Source organism: Oncorhynchus masou, chromosome 22 (genome assembly GCF_036934945.1).
Source record: "Oncorhynchus masou masou isolate Uvic2021 chromosome 22, UVic_Omas_1.1, whole genome shotgun sequence".
Lineage (NCBI taxonomy): Eukaryota > Metazoa > Chordata > Actinopteri > Salmoniformes > Salmonidae > Oncorhynchus > Oncorhynchus masou.
In genome coordinates this window covers 2,740,142-2,762,641 of record NC_088233.1, presented here as the reverse complement: position 1 = coordinate 2,762,641, position 22,500 = coordinate 2,740,142, and the positions used below count along the sequence as shown (strand labels likewise).

The 22,500-nt window shown below is 43.0% G+C and overlaps 1 protein-coding gene and 2 pseudogenes across 1 annotated transcript in view; 1 reads left to right on the top strand and 2 right to left on the bottom strand.

The window, feature by feature from the left end:
* LOC135509767 (plakophilin-3-like) overlaps window positions 1–992 on the bottom strand; it is a 57,592-nt pseudogene extending 56,600 nt beyond the window's left edge.
* Window positions 993–1,431: 439 nt separating this feature from the next.
* Window positions 1,432–17,101, top strand: LOC135509766 (mucin-2-like; annotated as a pseudogene).
* A 3,295-nt stretch (window positions 17,102–20,396) lies between these two features.
* The window catches only part of LOC135508900 (CD81 antigen-like), a 34,776-nt gene continuing 32,672 nt past the window's right edge, over window positions 20,397–22,500 (bottom strand). The window contains exons 6-8 of the mRNA XM_064929120.1: window positions 21,827–21,928; window positions 21,377–21,460; window positions 20,397–21,158 (exon numbers count right to left, since the gene is read on the bottom strand). Coding sequence (XP_064785192.1) covers window positions 21,093–21,158; window positions 21,377–21,460; window positions 21,827–21,928 — 252 coding nt within the window. The 3' untranslated portion in view covers window positions 20,397–21,092. The remainder of the gene's footprint in view (window positions 21,159–21,376; window positions 21,461–21,826; window positions 21,929–22,500) is intronic.

The window sequence follows — 22,500 nt, the reverse complement described above, 5'->3', positions numbered from 1 at the left end:
AACCTAGCTCTTATCAAGTTGTAAATCACAGTGGATAGAAAATTGTGTTATTTACAACAACAAAAACAACAAAAAACTAAATGAAGTAGATGATTTTTTCCCACTCAGAACTGGTAGGTTTGCAAGACCTTATTCATGGTTTCCTCCCTCAGGGTGATGTAATTATTAAATATGGTTTATCTATCTGTAGACACACCTCCTACACAATCCTAGACACACACCACACCTTCGTCTCCACCACAAACGAATAGTTAGCTGGTGAATAGCATGCTATATTTCATGCACACATTACATGGCACGAATAAGGTATTAGAAAAAAAGTACATCAAAAGTGAAATAACGTTCCATTTATGCGCGTTTAACGGGTCTGGATCGGAACCCTATTGGCATATAGTAGAGATACACTAAATCCATTGTTCGGCTACAGTAAACACATTTCATTGTCAAGTCAATAGTTTGCTTATGTATCCAATCAGTAGCCTGCTGTACATGTGAGTGTCATGTCACCATAGGCGATGAGTTCGGTCCTACCTGAGGAGGTATAGTGTGAGGCTGAGCCGTTCTGTCTCGGAAGTGTGGAAGATTTCTCGGCGAGCCGCATAGCAACCTGCTGCTGGACCCGTTTCCCCCGGGTCATCTCATCCGACAGGGTGGCCCCATTCCCCCCGAGCTGGATCTCGGACGGGACCGCGTAAGTGCTGACGGCGGTTTTGGGCTGCAAAGCGGACAAAAATACATGGTCTTGAGCCACGATACTCATTTCGAAAATCGGTTGTGACCGTTGGATGTACAATCTAGTTGCCAGTCCCAGGAAAATTTAATATAAAAGTTACAAATATTCAAACCGAGAGCGCTGTGTGTTTGTCTATTTCTCGTTTTAACAAATTCTGTTCCGGAAAATAATTAATTTTTGAATTAGTTTAATCGATATCGGTTGTTGAGTTTCTCACTCAGGTAGGTGTGAGATACTTTTCGAAAGACTGCTTCCTCGAAAATGAATGGTATCTGCTTGAAATAACAATGGGGTGGAGTCTGAGAGAGAGAGAGAGAGAACAGGCTACCTGACAGAGAAATAATCTCTCTCCCTCTTCTGTAGGTCATGTGTATTCGTAAAGTGGATGGTTCAATAGAATTAATGACAGAATATAACATAATGATAATGACATAGATATAAATATAATATAAAAAATAATATTACCAATATTAACGTTGATACTGCTATTAACAATAACAAGAATAAATAACATTATTAATGATCACAACAACAACAATAATAATAATAATAGGTTATTCATGTGTAAAAACACGTCTTTTTTTTCTCTCCAATTCCATAAACTTTTTTAATAAACAAATATTTTCTGACAAAGATCAAAAGCCCCTTTAAATAAAGTTTGATTTGATTAGAGCCAATCACACAAGGTGTGGTGCAGTATGATGAAAGCTCTGACTGACACAAGGTGTGGTGCGACTGGCGTGTGTGTCTCTGATCAGTGTATCTCTATGCTGTAGTTGTGTTAGCAGCACCTTTAACACATTACCAGCTGTCACATTGGTTTTATGACACAGACATGTCTGGCGATCACTACTCACAATTCATTATAAGGCACAATATCGTCTCATCTCAAAAGTGTTCCAGAGGATCATCATTCACTAAGGATAAGAGGTGGTCAAGGTCCCTATCCCTAAAAACAGATTAGTTGCCCTTTGTCTATAGCAGTGGTTCCCTACTCCAGTCCTCCAGGACCCCCAACAGTGGTTCCCTACTCCAGTCCTCCAGGACCCCCAACAGTGGTTCCCTACTCCAGTCCTCCAGGACCCCCAACAGTGGTTCCCTACTCCAGTCCTCCAGGACCCCCAACAGTGGTTCCCTACTCCAGTCCTCCAGGACCCCCAACAGTGGTTCCTTACTCCAGTCCTCCAGGACCCCCAACAGTGGTTCCCTACTCCAGTCCCCTCCAGGACCCCCAACAGTGGTTCCCTACTCCAGTCCTCCAGGACCCCCAACAGTGGTTCCCTACTCCAGTCCTCCAGGACCCCCAACAGTGGTTCCCTACTCCAGTCCTCCAGGACCCCCAACAGTGGTTCCCTACTCCAGTCCTCCAGGACCCCCAACAGTGGTTCCCTACTCCAGTCCTTCAGGACCCCCAACAGTGGTTCCCTACTCCAGTCCTCCAGGACCCCCAACAGTGGTTCCCTACTCCAGTCCTTCAGGACCCCCAACAGTGGTTCCCTACTCCAGTCCTCCAGGACCCCCAACAGTGGTTCCCTACTCCAGTCCTCCAGGACCCCCAACAGTGGTTCCCTCCACTCCAGTCCTTCAGGACCCCCTTCAGGACCCCCAGTGGTTCCCTACTCCAGTCCTCCAGGACCCCCAACAGTGGTTCCCTACTCCAGTCCTCCAGGACCCCCAACAGTGGTTCCCTACTCCAGTCCTCCAGGACCCCCAACAGTGGTTCCCTACTCCAGTCCTCCAGGACCCCCAACAGTGGTTCCCTACTCCAGTCCTCCAGGACCCCAACAGTGGTTCCCTACTCCAGTCCTCCAGGACCCCCAACAGTGGTTCCCTACTCCAGTCCTCCAGGACCCCCAACAGTGGTTCCCTACTCCAGTCCTCCAGGACCCCCAACAGTGGTTCCCTACTCCAGTCCTCCAGGACCCCCAACAGTGGTTCCCTACTCCAGTCCTCCAGGACCCCCAACAGTGGTTCCCTACTCCAGTCCTCCAGGACCCCCAACAGTGGTTCCCTACTCCAGTCCTCCAGGACCCCCAACAGTGGTTCCCTACTCCAGTCCTCCAGGACCCCCAACAGTGGTTCCCTACTCCAGTCCTCCAGGACCCCCAACAGTGGTTCCCTACTCCAGTCCTTCCCCCAGGACCCCCAACAGTGGTTCCCTACTCCAGTCCTTCAGGACCCCCAACAGTGGTTCCCTACTCCAGTCCTTCAGGACCCCCAACAGTGGTTCCCTAGTCCTCCAGACCCCCAACAGTGGTTCCCTACTCCAGTCCTTCCAGGACCCCAACAGTGGTTCCCTCTCCAGGACCCCCAACAGTGGTTCCCTACTCCAGTCCTCCAGGACCCCCAACAGTGGTTCCCTACTCCAGTCCTCCAGGACCCCCAACAGTGGTTCCCTACTCCAGTCCTCCAGGACCCCCAACAGTGGTTCCCTACTCCAGTCCTTCAGGACCCCCAACAGTGGTTCCCTACTCCAGTCAGGACCCCCAACAGTGGTTCCCTACTCCAGACCTCCAGGACCCCAACAGCCTAACTCCGGTCCTCCAGGACCCCCAGCAGGGGTTAGGCTGTAGGGAACCACTGCTGTAGAGCAGGTCTAGGGAGCAGGATGTAACCTAGTGTGACAGACCTCTCTCCCAAATGCCCTGACCTAACAACTCTACACTTACCCCTTGTATCCCTAATAACAAACTTAATCTCGCCATGGTTGCCATCGGTTACCTACTACAGTAGCGTCCAATCGTTGTGTGTTACTTAGCAGTAATAACACTAGGAATACGAACAGCCTGACGATGCTGCTGACATTCTTATTAGAAGTTCAAACATTGTATCTGTAAATTAATTCAGAGTTAAAAACCTAATTATCAAACAGTTGTTCCCTCTAAATAGCAGCTAATAGCAAATAGCAGTCAAATCCCAAAACTCACCATTACCATTACGTCTCAGTGGAGTGATCAGGACAGGTAAGTCTCAGGTACGGTTCTCTGTAGTGTAGTGATGTAGTGTGATGTAGTGTGATCTGAAGGAATGAAACTGTAGAAACGTGTTGATATATTTATAGAGGACTTCTCGTAGTCACCGCCCTCACAACTAGCTTGGCTTTGGTTTGGATGAAAGAGATCACTGCTCAGTAGCCTGTCTCAACCGAATGTATCAGAGTGACACCATTGTGAGAAAATGGAGAGAGAGAGAGAGAGAGAGAGAGAGAGAGAGAGAGAGAGAGAGAGAGAGAGAGAGAGAGAGAGAGAGAGAGAGAGAGAGAAAGTGAGAGAGAGAGAGAGAGAGAGAGAGAGAGAGAAAGTGAGAGAGAGAGAGAAAAGTGAGAGAAAGAAAGTGAGAGAGAGAGAGAGAGAGAAAGAGAGAGAGAGAGAGAGAGAAAGTGAGAGAGAGAGAGAGAGAGAGAAAGTGAGAGAAAGTGAGAGAGAGAGAGAGAGAGAGAAAGTGAGAGAAAGTGAGAGAAAGTGAGAGAAAGTGAGAGAGAGAGAGAGAGAGAGAGAGAGAGAGAGAGAGAGAGAATTAGGCAACAACCAATTCAATCCCTTTTAGACAATTTCCTGGGTAAAACGTTCCACTGTAATAGTGAAGGTGTAAACTTGGCAGTAGAACATCTTAACAGTATATTTGACCTCTCAGCTTCCCTATCAAATCTAAAAATCTTAAATAGAAAACCGAAGAAAATTAACAATAATGACAAATGGTTTGATGAAGAATGCAAAAATCTAAGAAAGAAATTGAGAAACCTGTCCAACCAAAAACATAGAGACCCGGAAAACCTGAGTCTACACCTACACTATGGTGAATCACTAAAACAATACAAAATACACTACGGAAAAAGAAGGAACAGCATGTCAGAAATCAGCTCAATGTAATTGAAGAATCCATAGACTCTAACCACTTCTGGGAAAATTGGAAAACACTAAACAAACAACAACATGAAGAATTATCTATCCAAAATGGAGATGTATGGGTAAACCACTTCTCCAATCTTGTTGGATCAATAACAAAGAATAAAGAGCAAAAACATATACATGATCAAATACAGATCTTAGAATCAACTATTAAAGACTACCAGAACCCACTGGATTCTCCAATTACATTGAATGAGTTACAGGACAAATAAAAACCCTCCAACCCAAAAAGGCCTGTGGTGTTGATGGTATCCTCAATGAAATGATCAAATATACAGACAGCAAATTCCAATTGGCTATACTAAAACTCTTTAACATCATCCTTAGCTCTGGCATCTTCCCCAAAATTTGGAACCAAGAACTGGTCACCCTAATCCACAAAAGTGGAGACAAATTTGACCCCAATAACTACCTGTCACGTCTTAACAAGGTGGGTGGAATCAGGCGCAGAGAGCAGATAGCGATATGACAGTTTATTCTCCGGCGAACAAGAAACACGGTCAACCCAACACACACAGGGTGAACAATCCAACACAGGATAAAGACAGACCGGAGAATATTAACACAAGATACACCAACTGACATGAATACACAAATAACAATCCCGCACAAAACAAGGGCGGGACAACCTACTACATATACAGACACTAATTAACTAAACAACAAACAGGTGAAACCAATCAGACAAAACCAACAGATAAACGAAAAGGGATCGGTAGTGGCTAGTAGGACGGTGACGACGACGAGCGACGAGCCAATCTCGGCGGAAGTCGTGACAGTACCCCCCCCGACGCGCGGCTCCCACAGCGCGCCGCCACCGTCCTCAAGGACGACCCGGAGGACGAGGTCCTGGGCGATCCGGGTGGAGGTGGTGGAAATCTATCAGGAGAGTAGGGTCCAAAATGTCCCCCACCGGAACCCAGCATCTCTCCTCCGGACCGTACCCCTCCCAGTCCACGAGGTACTGTAGGCCCCCCACCCGGCGTCTCGAATCCAGAATGCCTCGAACTGTGTACGCCGGGGACCCCTCGATGTCCAGAGGGGGCGGAGGGACCTCAGGCACCTCACCTTCTTGCAGGGACACACATGAAACGAGGGGTTAATACGGTAATAATAGGAAGTTGTAACCTGTAACACACCTCGTTTATTCTCCTCAGGACTTTGAACGGCCCCATACACTGCGGCCCCAGCTTCCAACAGGGCAGGAGGAGGGACAGGTTTCGGGTCGAGAGCCAGACCCTGTCCCCCGGTGCAAACACGGGGGCCTCACTGCGTTGCTGGTCAGCGCTCCTCTTCTGCCGTTCTCCCGCTAACCGTCCTGAACGGCTTTCCAGGTGTCCTTGGAGCGCTGTACCCATTCCTCCACCGCAGGAGCCTCAGTCTGACTCTGATGCCATGGAGCCAGGACCGGCTGGTAACCTAACACACACTCAAAAGGAGAGAAGTTAGTAGAGGAGTGGCGTAAGGAGTTCTGGGCTAGTTCGGCCCATGGAACATACCTTGCCCACTCACCAGGCCGGTCCCGACAATAGGACCGCAGAAACCTGCCCACATCCTGGTTAACGCGCTCCACCTGCCCATTACTCTCGGGGTGAAAACCTGAGGTTAAGCTAACCGAGACCCCCAGTCTCTCCATAAACGCCCTCCACACTCTGGACGTGAATTGGGGACCCTGATCAGAGACGATGTCCTCAGGCACCCCATAGTGCCGGAAGACATGGGTAAACAAAGCCTCAGCAGTCTGCAGGGCCGTAGGAAGACCGGGTAAGGGAATGAGACGACAGGACTTAGAAAACCGATCCACAACGACCAGGATCGTAGTACTTCCCTGGGACGGGGGAAGGTCGGTAAGAAAGTCCACCGATAAATGTGTCCACGGCCGTTGTGGAACGGGGAGGGGTTGTAATTTGCCTCTAGGCAGGTGCCGAGGAGCCTTGCTCTGAGCACACACTGAGCAGTGGCTCAGTCGGTAGAGCATGGCGCTTGCAACGCCAAGCGTGTGGGTTCGAGCACCCATATGTAGGTGGCCCCAGCCGACACAAAGCGTCTGCTAAATGGGATATATATAAAATCTCACGTCTTTAGCCAGTGTGGACCACCAGTATCTCACTCTCAGACTCCGCACTGTCCTCTCGATACCAGGATGACCCGAGGAGGGAAGAGTATGAGCCCACCGAATCAGCTTGTCCCGGACAACCCTCGGCACGTACTGAATCCCCACTGGACAGTTATGAGGAGCCGGCTCTGACCGTGAGGCCCTCTCTATATCAGCGTCCACCTCCCATACCACCGGTGCCACGAGACATGACGGTGGAATGATGGGAGTTGGCTCAACTGACCGTTCCTCGGTATCATAGAGGCGAGACAGTGCGACAGCTTTGGTGTTTTGGGAGCCTGGCCGATATGTGAGGGTAAACTGGAACCTGGTAAAAAACATGGCCCATCTAGCCTGATGTGGATTTAGTCTCCTCGCTGCCCGGATGTACTCGAGATTACAATGGTCAGTCCAGATGAGAAAAGGGTATTTAGCCCCCTCAAGCCAATGTCTCCACACCTTCAGAGCCTTGACTACAGCTAACAACTCCCAGTCCCCCACATCATAGTTTCGCTCCGCTGGGCTGAGCTTGCTCGAAAAGAAAGCACACTGGCGGAGCTTGGATAGCACGCCCGAGCGTTGGGACAGCACGGCTCCAACCCCAGCCTCGGACGCATCCACCTCCACTATGAACGCTAAAGAGGGGTCCGGATGCGCCAACACGGGCGCATTGGTGAACAGCTCCTTCAAACGACTGAAAGCTCTGCCCGCCTCTGCTGACCAGCGCAAGCGCACCGGTCCTCCCCTCAGCAGTGAGGTGATGGGAGCAGCCACCTGACCAAAACCCCGGATAAACCTCCGGTAGTAATTGGCAAACCCTAAAAACCGCTGCACTTCTTTCACCGTGGTCGGAGTCGGCCAATTACGCATGGCTGTAACGCGATCATCCTCCATCACCACCCCGGAGGTGGAAATACGATACCCCAGGAAGGAAACGGACTGTTTGAAAAACTCACTTTTCTCCGCCTTGCAATAAAGGTCATGCTCCAGTAGTCGCCCAAGTACCTTACGCACCAGAGACACATGCTCCGCGCGTGTGACAGAATAGATCAAGATGTCATCGATGTACACTACCACTCCCTGCCCGAGCAGGTCTCGGAGAATCTCATCTATGAAGGATTGGAAAACGGCTGGAGCATTCTTCAACCCGTATGGCATGACGCAGTACTCATAATGACCAGAAGTAGTACTAAATGCGGTTTTCCACTCATCTCCTCCCCGGATACGTACCAGATTATACGCGCTCCTCAGGTCCAGTTTTGTGAAGAAGCGTGCCCTGTGAAATGATTCCATCGCCGTAGCGATGAGAGGTAGTGGGTAACTAAACCCCACTGTGATGGAATTTAGACCTCTATAATCAACGCACGGACGCAGACCTCCATCCTTCTTCTTCACAAAAAAGAAGCTCGAGGAGACGGGTGATACGGAGGGCTGAATGTACCCCTGTCCCAGCGATTCAGAAAAATATGTTTCTGAACAGAAACAACAGAGTGTTCTACCAGGAACCAAAAAAAAAGGTTATCCTATGGGGACAGCCGAAGAACCCTTTTCATTGAGGGTATATACCATATCCTCCTCACACTGCCACACAATAGACTCCAGTTTCAACTGTTCTGCCTTATTATTATTCGACCATGCTGGTCATTTATAAACATTTGAACATCTTGGCCATGTTCTGTTATAATCTCCACCCGGCACAGCCAGAAGAGGACTGGCCACCCCAAATATGCTCTCTCTAATTCTCTCTTTCTTTCTTTCTCTCGGAGGACCTGAGCCCTAGGACCAGCCCTAGGACCATGCCCCAGGCCTACCTGACATGATGACTCCTTGCTGTCCCCAGTCCACCTGGCCGTGCTGCTGCTCCAGTTTCAACTGTTCTGCCTTATTATTATTCGACCATGCTGGTCATTTATGAACATTTGAACATCTTGGCCATGTTCTGTTATTATCTCCACTCGGCACAGCCAGAAGAGGACTGGCCACCCCACATAAACTGGTTCCTCTCTAGGTTTCTTCCTAGGTTTTGGCCTTTCTAGGGAGTTTTTCCTAGCCACCGTGCTTCTACACCTGCAATGCTTGCTGTTTGGGGTTTTAGGCTGGGTTTCTGTACAGCACTTTGAGATATCAGCTGATGTACGAAGGGCTATATAAATACATTTGATTTGATAGACTGAAAGCGTAGACAGTTTACTACCACACCATCTTACTCGTACAACCTATGGCTGACTGAGGCCTCAGAACAGGGTGTGTTGACTCGTACAGCCTATGGCTGACGCAGGCCTCAGAACAGGGTGTGTTGACTCATACAACCTATGGCTGACTCAGGCCTCAGAACAGGGTGTGTCGTGGGCAGGGACAGGGAGTGAGATCACTGCTCCTGTGCAGGTGTGTGGCAGGTGTGAGTGCTCAGTCTGGTGTCGGTACGTAAGGGCAGAGGGTGGGAGAGGAAACAGGAGGGTGAGGGAGGTAGGGCAGAGAAGGGCATGGGACTGGGAATGAAATGAATGAATGACATTTTTTTGTTGTGTGTGTGTGTGTGTCAAACCTCCAATTGGCAACCGACCCCTTATGAGATTAATTGACACATAAACAAACATTACAATAATTTACTGTGGTAATTAAATTGTAATTCTTCTCTTCTGGTTTTCTCTGTATTGCGCATAAAGAGTGGAAAAAAGTCTGTATACACAAACTGTATATACACACACACACACAGGCACACGCACACACACACACACACGCACGCACACACACACACACACACACACACACACACAACACACACACACACACACACACACACAACACACACACAGGCACACGCACACACACACACACACACACACACACACACACACACACACACACACACACACACACACACACACACACACACACACACACACACACACACACACACACACACACATAACATTTATAGATAAATAAATACAGAAGAAAAAATAAAACAAAAGAACCAAATCTCACTTGAACCCAGTCTGGCACAGAGAGAGGATTCATATGGTAGACAAGCCTATACACCATCCACATACACCATCTTTCATTTTTGATTTGTTACACACTTTGAAATATCACCATCTACAGTATATACACACTTGTTGTTGATTCTTCACAAAAAAACAGTATTATATCACATGTTTACATACACCATCTACAGTATATACACACTCTACATCTACAGACTCTACATCTACATCTACAGTATATACACACTTTACATACACCATCTACAGTATATACACTATATATACACACTCTACATACACCATCCACATACACCATCTATATACACACTCTACATACACCATCTATATACACACTCTATATACACCATCTACAGTATATACACACTCTACATACACCATCCACATACACCATCTATATACACACTCTACATACACCATCTATATACACACTCTATATACACCATCTACAGTATATACACACTCTACATACACCATCCACATACACCATCTATATACACACTCTACATATACCATCTATATACACTATTTATATACACCATCTATATACACACTCTACATACACCATCTACAGTATATACACTCTATATACACACTCTACATACACCATCCACATACACCATCTATATACACACTCTACATACACACTCTATATACAGTGCCATCTATTACAACTTTGCGACCTTTTGCCACATTTCAGGCTTCAAACATAAAGATATAAAACTGTATTTTTTTGTGAAGAATCAACAACAAGTGGGACACAATCATGAAGTGGAACGACATTTATTGGATATTTCAAACTTTTTAACAAATCAAAAACTGAAAAATTGGGCGTGCAAAATTATTCAGCCCCTATACTTTCAGTGCAGCAAACTCTCTCCAGAAGTTCAGTGAGGATCTCTGAATGATCCAATGTTGACCTAAATGACTAATGATGATAAATACAATCCACCTGTGTGTAATAAAGTCTCCGTATAAATGCACCTGCACTGTGATAGTCTCGGAGGTCCGTTAAAAGCGCAGAGAGCATCATGAAGAACAAGAAACACACCAGGCAGGTCCGTGATACTGTTGTGAAGAAGTTTAAAGCCGGATTTGGATACAAAAAGATTTCCCAAGCTTTAAACATCCCAAGGAGCACTGTGCAAGCGATAATATTGAAATGGAAGGAGTATCAGACCACTGCAAATCTACCAAGACCTGGCCGTCCCTCTAAACTTTCAGCTCATACAAGGAGAAGACTGATCAGAGATGCAGCCAAGAGGCCCATGATCACTCTGGATGAACTGCAGAGATCTACAGCTGAGGTGGGAGACTCTGTCCATAGGACAACAATCAGTCGTATATTGCACAAATCTGGACTTTATGGAAGAGTGGCAAGAAGAAAGCCATTTCTTAAAGATATCCATAAAAAGTGTTGTTTAAAGTTTGCATAAGCCACCTGGGAGACACACCAGACATGTGGAAGAAGGTGCGCTCTCAGATGAAACCAAAATTGTACTTTTTGGCAAGAATGCAAAACGTTATGTTTGGCGTAAAAGCAACACAGCTCATCACGCTGAACACACCATCCCCACTGTCAAACATGGTGGTGGCAGCATCATGGTTTGGGCCTGCTTTTCTTCAGCAGGGACAGGGAAGATGGTTAAAATTGATGGGAAGATGTATGGAGCCAAATACAGGACCATTCTGTAAGAAAATCTGATGGAGTCTGCAAAAGACCTGAGACTGGGTATAGATTTGTCTTCCAACAAGACAATGATCCAAAACATAAAGCAAAATCTACAATGGAATGGTTCAAAATAAACATATCCAGGTGTTAGAATGGCCAAGTCAAAGTCCAGACCTGAATCCAATAGAATCTGTGGAAAGAACTAAAACTGGTGGTCTGTGCTCCCATCCAACCTCACTGAGCCAGCTGTTTTGCAAGGAGGAATGGGGAAAAATTCTCCCGATGTGCAAAACTGATAGAGACATACCCAAACTACAGCTGTAATCGCAGCAAAAGGTGGTCTGTCTTAACCATGAATAATTTTGCATGCCCAATTTTTCAGTTTTTGATTCGTTAAAAAGTTTGAAATATCCAATAAATGTCGTTCCACTTCATGATTGTGTCCCACTTGTGGTTGATTCTTCACAAAAAAATCAGTTTTATATCTTTATGTTTGAAGCCTGAAATGTGGCAAAAGGTCGCAAAGTTCAAGGGGGCTACAAATACGCAAGGCACTGTACACCGGTAGACAAGCCTATACACTATCTACATACACCATCTACAGTATATATACAATCTGCATACACCATCCACATACACCATCTATATACACACTCTACACACACTATCTATATACACCATCTATATACACACTCTACATACACCATCTATATACACACTCTATATACACCATCTACAGTATATACACTCTATATGCACACTCATACAAATGTACACCATTTATATACACCACTATATACATAGACACCATCTATATACATCTATCACCATCTTACCTGTCTGCATAGCATCATAGCATACATCTGCATACACCATCTTTATACACACATATACACCATTATATACACAATCTGCATACACCATCTATATACACACTCTAATTTATATACACAATATACACCATCTAAATACACACTCTACATACACCATCCATATACACCATCTATATACACCATCTATATACACACTCTGCATACACCATCTAAATACACACTCTACATACACCATTTATATACACCATCTATATACACACTCTGCATACACCATCTATATGCACACTCTACATACACCATTTAAATACACACTCTATATACACCATCCATATACACCATCTATATACACACTCTACATACACCATCTACATACACACTCTACATACACCATTTATATACACCATCTATATACACACTACATACACCATTTATATACACCATCTATATACACACTCTGCATACACCATCTACAGTATATACACCATATATACACCATCTATATCACAGCATCTGCATACCATCTATATACCATCTATATATACCCTCTATTCTACATACACCATCTACACACATGACCATCTATATACACACTCTACATACATTTATATACACACTTGTATATACTCTATATACACCCTCTATATACACAATCTACATACACCATCTACAGTATATACACAATCTGCATACACCATCTATATACACCATCTATATACACACTCTACATACACCATTTATATACACACTCTATATACACCATCCATATACACCATATATATACACACTCTACATACACCATCTATATACACACTCTACATACACCATTTATATACACCCTCTATATACACAATCTGCATACACCATCTGTATAAGCCATCTATATACACACTCTACATACATCATCTATATACACCATCTATATACACCATCTATATACACACTCTACATACACCATCTATATACACAATCTGCATACGCCATCCATATACACCATCTATATACACCATCTATATACACCATCTATATGGTGCCGCATAATAGGGTATATCTGGTGGCCTGTCCCCTCATGTCTCCATAAACTGATACACCCAGGGTATGATACAAAACCAACTGGTGGTCTGTCTCCTCATACTACAACAACATACATAAATACCAGGGTATATCTGGTGGTCTGTCTCCTCATGACTACAACTACCCACAAACACATAATACCAGGGTATATCTGGTGGTCTGTCTCCTCATGAACATAATACCAGGGTATATCTGGTGGTCTGTCTCCTCACATAATACCAGGGTATATCTGGTGGTCTGTCTCCTCATGACAACATAATACCAGGGTATATCTGGTGGTCTGTCTCCTCATACTACTGGGTTATCTGGTGGTCTGTCTCCTCATACTACATAATACCAGGGTATATCTGGTGGTCTGTCTCCTAGACTACATAATACCAGGGTATATCTGGTGGTCTGTCTCCTCAACTACACCAGGGTATATGATGACAATATCTGGTGGTCTGTCTCCATAATACCAGAGACATAATACCAGGGTATATCTAAGGTCAGGACGTGAGGGTATATCAATGGCATAGCAAGGGTATGATCACTACATAATACCAGGTGGTGGTCTGTCTCCTCACCACTCAGCCACATAATACCAGGGTGTATCTGGTGGTCTGTCTCCTCATGACTACATAATACCAGGGTATATCTGGTGTCTGTCTCCTCATGGGTATATCTGGTGGTCTGTCTCCTCACACATAATACCAGGGTATATCTGGTGGTCTGTCTCCATAACTACCAGGGTATATCTGGTGGTCTGTCTCCTCATCACTACATAATACCAGGGTATATCTGGTGGTCTGTCTCCTCAGGGTATATCTGGTGGCTACATAATACCAGGGTATATCTGGTGGTCTGTGTCCTCATGGTACATAATACCAGGGTATATGGGCTTTCTGGTGGGTTTTCTGGAATAAAGCATGCGTATATCGTGGTAGAAATGGCAATAAGGATCAAATGAGATGAATTCTGCTTTTCTTCACGGTCACAATAGTTACATAGTCTTTCCTCTTCCAGTTCAAAAAACCGACCTGGTTGGTTTCCCTGATCTTTGGCAAATCTGGCATAGCATCTCTTGCTTTTAGGTAGGTCAACATGGTTATATTTGCTTCACCCTTAATCAAACAAAAGATTCTCAATTTTGGGGTTTATGATTAATCTCCTCCACCCATTTTTTTTGCTTCGTTTGCATCAAGAGTTTCTGGGAGTTTCTGTTGTCTGTTGTCTTTTCCCCAACTACTTAAACATTTCACTTCTACAGTCCAATTGGAATGCTGTCCATATGGACCATATAACAGCAGCAGGTTCCAGCAGCCAACCACTTTGTTTGAACGATGACCTGTGATTGAGCACGTTGTATTTTTGTTTCAACTTTTGGTAAAAAGACAATGGCACGTTTTGCGAGGAGTGGGAAACAAATGGTATGGTTTTCAGCAGTCATGGTTGTAACGGCTGTTGGGTGGAAGAAGGTGGAGAACCAATGGTTGGTTCGTGTTCATGGTAGATTTAATAAAGTTTTGCACTTGAACAAAACATGGGAACAAACAAAACAGTTCTGTCTGGTGGAAACAACTACCCACAAACACAGGTTGGAACAGGCTTTTGCTTTTCAGAGAAACATGGCTGGTTTTGGGAACCATTGGACAAACACATGGAAATATGGTTCCTGACTACAAAAACAGAATGCCCACCCCAACTCACACCCTGACCAAACTAAAACAGTGACATAAAAAAAACAAGGTCAGGACGTGACAATGGCAGTAAGATGAGGTGCTGTTTACACCACTTTTCCATGCAGCCTCATGTTGTGTTTGATGCAGAGATAAATCTAAGGTTGGTTTTGCATTTGGTAAACATGGTTGGTTCTGCTTTTGGTAAACATGGTTGGTTTTGCTTTTGGTAAACATGGTTGGTTCTGCTTTTGGTAAACATGGTTGGTTTTGCTTTTGGTAAACATGGTTGGTTTTGCTTTTGGTAAACATGGCTGGTTCTGCTTTTGGTAAACATGGTTGGTTTTGCTTTTGGTAAACATGGCTGGTTCTGCTTTTGGTAAACATGGTTGGTTTTGCTTTTGGTAAACATGGTTGGTTTTGCTTTTGGTAAAAATGGTTGGTTCTGCTTTTGGTAAATCTGGTTGGTTTTGCTTTTGGTAAACATGGTTGGTTTTGCTTTTGGTACACATGGTTGGTTTTGCTTTTGGTAAACATGGTTGGTTTTGCTTTTGGTAAACATGGTTGGTTCTGCTTTTGGTAAACATGGTTGGTTTTGCTTTTGGTAAATCTGCTTGTTTTTTTTTGGTAAATCTGCTTGGTTTTGATTTTGGTAAATCTGCTTGGTTTTGCTTTTGGTAAATCTGCTTGGTTTTGCTTTTGGTAAATCAGCTTGGTTTTGCTTTTGGTAAACATGGTTGGTTTTGCTTTTGTTAAACATGGTTGGTGTTGCTTTTGGTAAATCTGGTTGGTTTTGCTTTTGGTAAACATGGTTGGTTTTGCTTTTGGTAAACATGGTTGGTTTTGCTTTTGGTAAACATGGTTGGTTTTGCTTTTGGTAAACTTGGCTGGTTTAACTTTTGGTAAACTTGATTTGCTTTGCTGGGTGAATTTGCTTGATTTTGCTTGGTAATCTTGGTTGGTTTAGCTTGGTAAACTTGGTTGGTTTTGCTTGGTAAACTTGGTGGGTAAACTTGGTTGGTTTTGCTGGTTAAATGTGGTTGGATTTCCAGAGAACTGGGGCTGTAGAACCCCCCCCACCCCCCAGATAGCTGACTGATGAGTAAAAGTTCGCTGGGAATAGTTGACACAGAGAGGGTGTGTTGTGTTATCTTGTGGACTAAACCAGTTGAGCAGGGAGGTTCTTGTTTTGGCTGTTGTACCTAATGGGCGTTAGTTCACATTGATTTGGGATTGTCAGTGCTTTTGTGTTCTCTGAAGTAAATGGTGCTTATTGTGTTAAACTTTGAGAGATAAATCAAGAAAGATCATGTACGAATGGGTAAAAAAATAAAAACTTGATTTCCAGTATGGTGACAATAAAGTAGGTGAACATGATCCATTTGGCATTCCATATCTTTACAAAAAAATATGCAAACTCTAAAGTCAAGAAATAACTGAAACGTTATGTTGGCACCTGTATGTTATTGTAACGCTCGTCGTTGGTGAAGAAGGAGTGGACCAAAGCGCAATATTTCGGCAGCAGTGTATGTGCAACGTTTTAGACTGATCCAATGAACCATTATAGTGAAAGCTTTTCTTTTAGACTAGCAAGAAATCCACAGGGGCCGATTGGATGCTGCCTGGTCTGGTTTCACGATGATGAGGATGATGCGACTGATAGTGTTCTGTCTGCTATTGCCCTGACTGCTGATCTGGTTATGTCTAAACTACAATCCGATTTTATAGCTATGCAGGAGTCTCTTGCTGATTTTAAACTTGTTCTTAATACAGGAAAAATATATTACATGTTGTTTTTAATCTCTCGTAAGAATGTTTTAGATGAGCTATTTGTTCAGTCATTAGATGGTTCCCCAATGGAACGTGTTCCTGCAGATAAATACTCAGGCATTTGGATTGACGTTTATTAAACATATAGATGAGCTGGTTAAGAAGACAAGATGTAAAGTTTTATTTTTCTACAGAAACAGATGGTGTCTTTCTCTGAGCAGTAGGAAGCAGATTATTCAGTGAACCTTTTGATCTGTTGTTGATTATGGTGATGTTATTTATCAAAGTGCAGCTGCTAAAACTCTTAAACCATTGGATTCCATCTCCCATAGTGCCCTTCGTTTTGTTACAGGTGACATTTTTTATACTCATCACTGTATCCTGTATCAAAAGGTTGGCTGGACTTCGCTAAAGACCCGTAGATCTCTACATTACTCCCTTTTTGTTTACAAGGCCCTGTTTCATAAACGTCTGTCTTTTCTAACTTGCTGTTGAAGGATAGACACCTGAGTTGCCTAACCTGTTCGCAGGATTGGTTAACTCTTGAGGTTCCTTGGGTCTTCAAAGAACTAGATAAATCTGCTTTTGGACCTGCTTTTGGACCGTCTTCCTGGAACAAAATTTGAAATAGATTTAATCTTGATGTTCTAGTGCCGTTCGGGAAATTTACAGTATTGATCGGGGACGTATTTGTGGAGGAATGTAAACAGTTTTTCTGGGGGATTTGTTATGTTTTATTTGTGCTTATGTAAATGTGATATTTCTGTTTTTTTTTATTTATAATAAAATTGCTAAAATAAAAACAAAACTATTTTTGCTTTGTCATTTTGGAGTATTGTGTGATTGATGAGGATTATATTTTTTTAAAATCCATTTTAGAATGAGGCTGTAACATTAAAAAATGCGTAAAAAGTCAAGGGGTCTGAATACTTTTCGAATGCACTGTAATATACACAGTACCAGTCAAAGTTTGGACACACCTATTCATTCAAGGATTTTTCTAAATTTTTACTATTTTCTACATTGTAGAATAATAGTGAAGACATCAAAACTATGAAATAATACATAAAACAAACTACCTCATACGTCCAGTCAATTGTATGAGTTACCTCCATCGTGTTGCTAAGAGTCTCCCCTTTCCACAGAGGGGTCATACTATTCTCTGATCCAAAACAAATGTCTTTACATTCTTAAAACTAAGAAATCTTATTCAATCTCTTCAACAGAGTCTGGATGAACGTAAAATAGCAAGCATTGAACAAATACAGAAAGAAGTTGGTCGCCATGTTATATACTGTATATCAAGGGTTGATTGAATTTCTACCTGAAAGCTCAGAACCTATTAGGAAACAATGGGAAACAGAGCTCAAAGAAGAAATTAGTGAGAACTATTAGTAACAGATATGTACAAATGTTCACATTTTCTTCTACAAGCTTAGACAAAGTTATTGCAATTCAAGATAATTTACTACTATTTACTATTCACTACTGCCAGAATTGATGTAATACACCCAGAGAAGCAGTATCTCTTCTAGAATAACATGAGTACCGGCACACAGTGCTTGACTTGGATTAGAATAGGTGCCGGTACTCATTTTGGGTGCCAGTACTATCTATTTTTATGTACAGGAGCTTCACAATACTTTTGAATGTTTATTCTATAAGAGGAACAGGAACTCAAGCAGGAGAACATTTAAGGTGCTGGTAATCAGCTCCGGTGAGCTCCTGTCCAAGTCAAGCACTGCCGGCACCTCTTATTGAATAATATGAGCACCTACACCTCTTATAACATAATATGAGTCCCGGCACCTCTTATAGAATAATATGAGTACCTTCACCTCTTATATAATAATATGAGTACCTTCACCTTGTCAGGATTTGGCCAGGGTTGTTCCGGGTTTTGGTCAGTAGATGTCCCCATTGTGCTTTTTGTCCCTATGTTTTTCCCTTGATCCCCATTATTATTTGCACCTGTGTCTCGTTTCCCCTGATTGTATTTAAACCCTTTGTTTCCCTCAGTTCTGTGCTCTGTGTTTGTATGTTAGCACCCTGCCCTAGTGTTCTGTGTGCTCTTGTCGATTCCGGGTGAAGTTCTTGTGGTATTCTTTTTTTTGTTTTTGTTTATTTTTGGTGAGTTTCTTTTGAGGTCTTTTTGTGTTTTTCCTACCACCTTTTGGATTTGCCATTTTTTGCATTTTAGGATTTTTCTTTATTAAATACACCGTCTTAAGTACTGCTGTGTCTGCCTCATCTTCTGGGTTCTGCTGTCTATTCGTGGCTCAGTTGGTTAAGTGACTGTTTCTCACTTCGGAGACCCAGGTTCGAAACCGGGTCCTGACACACCTCTTGTAGAATAATATGAGTACCTTCCCCTCTTATAGAATAATATGAGTACCGGCACTGCTTATAGAATAATATGAGTACCGGCACCTCTTATATAATAATATGAGTACCTTCACCTCTTATATAATAATATGAGTACCTTCACCTCTTGTAGAATAATATGAGTACCTTCCCCTCTTATAGAATAATATGAGTACCGGCACTGCTTATAGAATAATATGAGTACCGGCACCTCTTATATAATAATATGAGTACCTTCACCTCTTATAGAATAATATGAGTACCTTCACCGCTTATAGAATAATATGAGTACCCTCACCTCTTATAGAATAATATGAGTACCGGCACCTCTTATATAATAATATGAGTACCTTCACCTCTTATATAATAATATGAGTACCTTCACCTCTTGTAGAATAATATGAGTACCTTCCCCTCTTATAGAATAATATGAGTACCGGCACCGCTTATAGAATAATATGAGTACCGGCACCTCTTATATAATAATATGAGTACCTTCACCTCTTATAGAATAATATGAGTACCTTCACCGCTTATAGAATAATATGAGTACCGGCACCTCTTATATAATAATATGAGTACCTTCACCTCTTATAGAATAATATGAGTACCGGCACCTCTTATATAATAATATGAGTACCGGCACCTCTTATATAATAATATGAGTACCTTCACCTCTTATAGAATAATATGAGTACCTTCACCGCTTATAGAATAATATGAGTACCCTCACCTCTTATAGAATAATATGAGTACCTTGACCGCTTATAGAATAATATGAGTACCTTCACCTCTTATAGAATAATATGAGTACCCTCACCTCTTTTATAATAATATGAGTACCTTCACCTCTTATAGAATAATATGAGTACCGGCACCTCTTATATAATAATATGAGTACCGGCACCTCTTATATAATAATATGAGTACCTTCACCTCTTATAGAATAATATGAGTACCTTCACCGCTTATAGAATAATATGAGTACCTTCACCTCTTATAGAATAATATGAGTACCTTGACCGCTTATAGAATAATATGAGTACCTTCACCTCTTATAGAATAATATGAGTACCCTCACCTCTTTTATAATAATATGAGTACCTTCACCTCTTATAGAATAATATGAGTACCGGCACCGCTTATAGAATAATATGAGTACCGGCACTGCTTATAGAATAATATGAGTACCGGCACCTCTTTTATAATAATATGAGTACCTTCACCGCTTATAGAATAATATGAGTACCGGCACCGCTTATAGAATAACAACGTTTTCTTCAACAGTGTGTGTGCACCTTTTTTATTCCACTTCCACTTGAATGTCCGCTGGTCAAAGCCTGGCATTTAATCAACAGTCATCAAAAGACTCAAACTGTTACATTAGAAGTTTTGTTCAAACATAATTAACAAAAATACAGTAGTAAAATCTAGTCTCTATTCAAAAATACTGATAAAAATGTACATATAAAATGTACATATAAAAATGTACATGATCCTGCAATATAATAAGAATGAACAAGAACTACAACACAAAACGTAACTACAACATAAAACAGGAACTATAACACAAAACGTAACTACAACACAGAACGTAACTACAACACAAAACGCAACTACAACACAAAACAGGAACTACAACACAAAACAGGAACTACAACACAAAACGTAACTACAACACAAACCAGGAACTACAACACAAAACGTAACTAAGACACAAAACGGGAACTACAGCACAAAAAAGGAAGTACAACACAAAACATAACAGGAAGTACATCACAAAACATAATAGGAACTACAACACAAAACAGGAACTACATCACAAAACAGGAAGTACAACACAAAACATAACAGGGACTAAACAAAACATAACATAACATTTGCATCCCCTTTGTTGGCTTTGATCTGTAGAGGACTTTCCCCTCCAATATGGTTCTGTGGTTCTATGATTCCATGGTTCCGTCGTTCTATGGTTCTGTGGTTCTAGTACACTGGGGTGGCGTTGCGAATCGCACAGCAGAGGACCATGGTGAATATCATCTCAAAGATCTACAAGGGAAGAAGAAGAGGAAGGTCTTTATCAAGACTTCAACATCTGTCCTCACTCAGTCAGGACAGCAGAGGTCAGGAGAACATTTCTGTCTGTGCAGATAGTAACTGTCACAGGGTTCCAAAGTTGTGTTTACTGTAGCGCGGTGGATTATAGAATATAACCGAAAAGTAATCCAACCGCGGTCCAGGAGCGTCTCCATGGTAACACCGCTCACCATGATGACAGCGACCACCAGGGCAGCTAGACCAATCAGGCAGAGCTTCTCGGAGAAGAGGTCCTTCAGCTTCAGGTGACAGCTCTAGTGGGAGGGGAACGCAGGGAGGGGATAAGGACCAACACTTAAACACTTGTTTTCCTCCTGTCGTATTCATGTGCTGTGTAAAGCATTCATTTAAACAGAACATAGAGATTTACAGTAAAAATGATTATGATCCCCTTCCAGAAGAGAATGCTGTTTTTGGGGTCGCCAAATTTTATGCAAATCCAAATATTCCAAAAACATCCATTTGAACTACTTCACCAAATATCAAAACATTGGAAAGGGAAATACCTCCTCAGTTGCACACATGAATACGTTCAACCTAAATGTGTCTTCCGCATTGAACCCAAAGCCTCTGAATCATTGGACATTGACCTGGGAAACGACGCGATGCGTGAACTGTACCTGAGGTTTCAACAAGGCATCGTCCTGGGTCTTCTTGGGACACAGAGCTCCGGCTACTTGTTTGAACAAGGGGGAGTCATCTCCTTTACCACAGCAGTCCAGCTGAGGACACATGTAGAGACAACCGGTCAGCCATCGATTGATTGATTGATTGATCTTTATCTCCCCCAGCCCTCCCTCAGTTCTACAGAACCGTCACAGTACAACGATCGCATTGAGGAGAATACCTTTTATAAAAGGTCTTGTTCCAAAAATAAGACCACGATTATCATTAAATAACTCAGCAATAACAGATACATTTTTTCAACATTGGGCTGCGTTTACACCAGCAGCCCAAATCCTTCCTGTCATCCAGGACCTCTATACCAGGCGGTGTCAGAGGAAGGCCCTAAAATTTGTCAAAGACACCAAGACACTCTCTGCTACTGGACAGCAAGCGGTAGCGGAGCACCAAGTCTAGTTCTAAGAGGCTTCTAAATAGCTTCTACCCCCAATCCATAAAACTCCAGAATATCTGATCAAATGGCTACCCAGACTATTGGCATTGACCCCCCCCCCCCTTTACTCTCCTGCTACAGTACTCTCTGTTATTATCTACGCATAGTCACTTCAATAACTCTACCTACATGTACAAATTAACTCAGTTACCTTGACTCACCGATGACCCCCACATT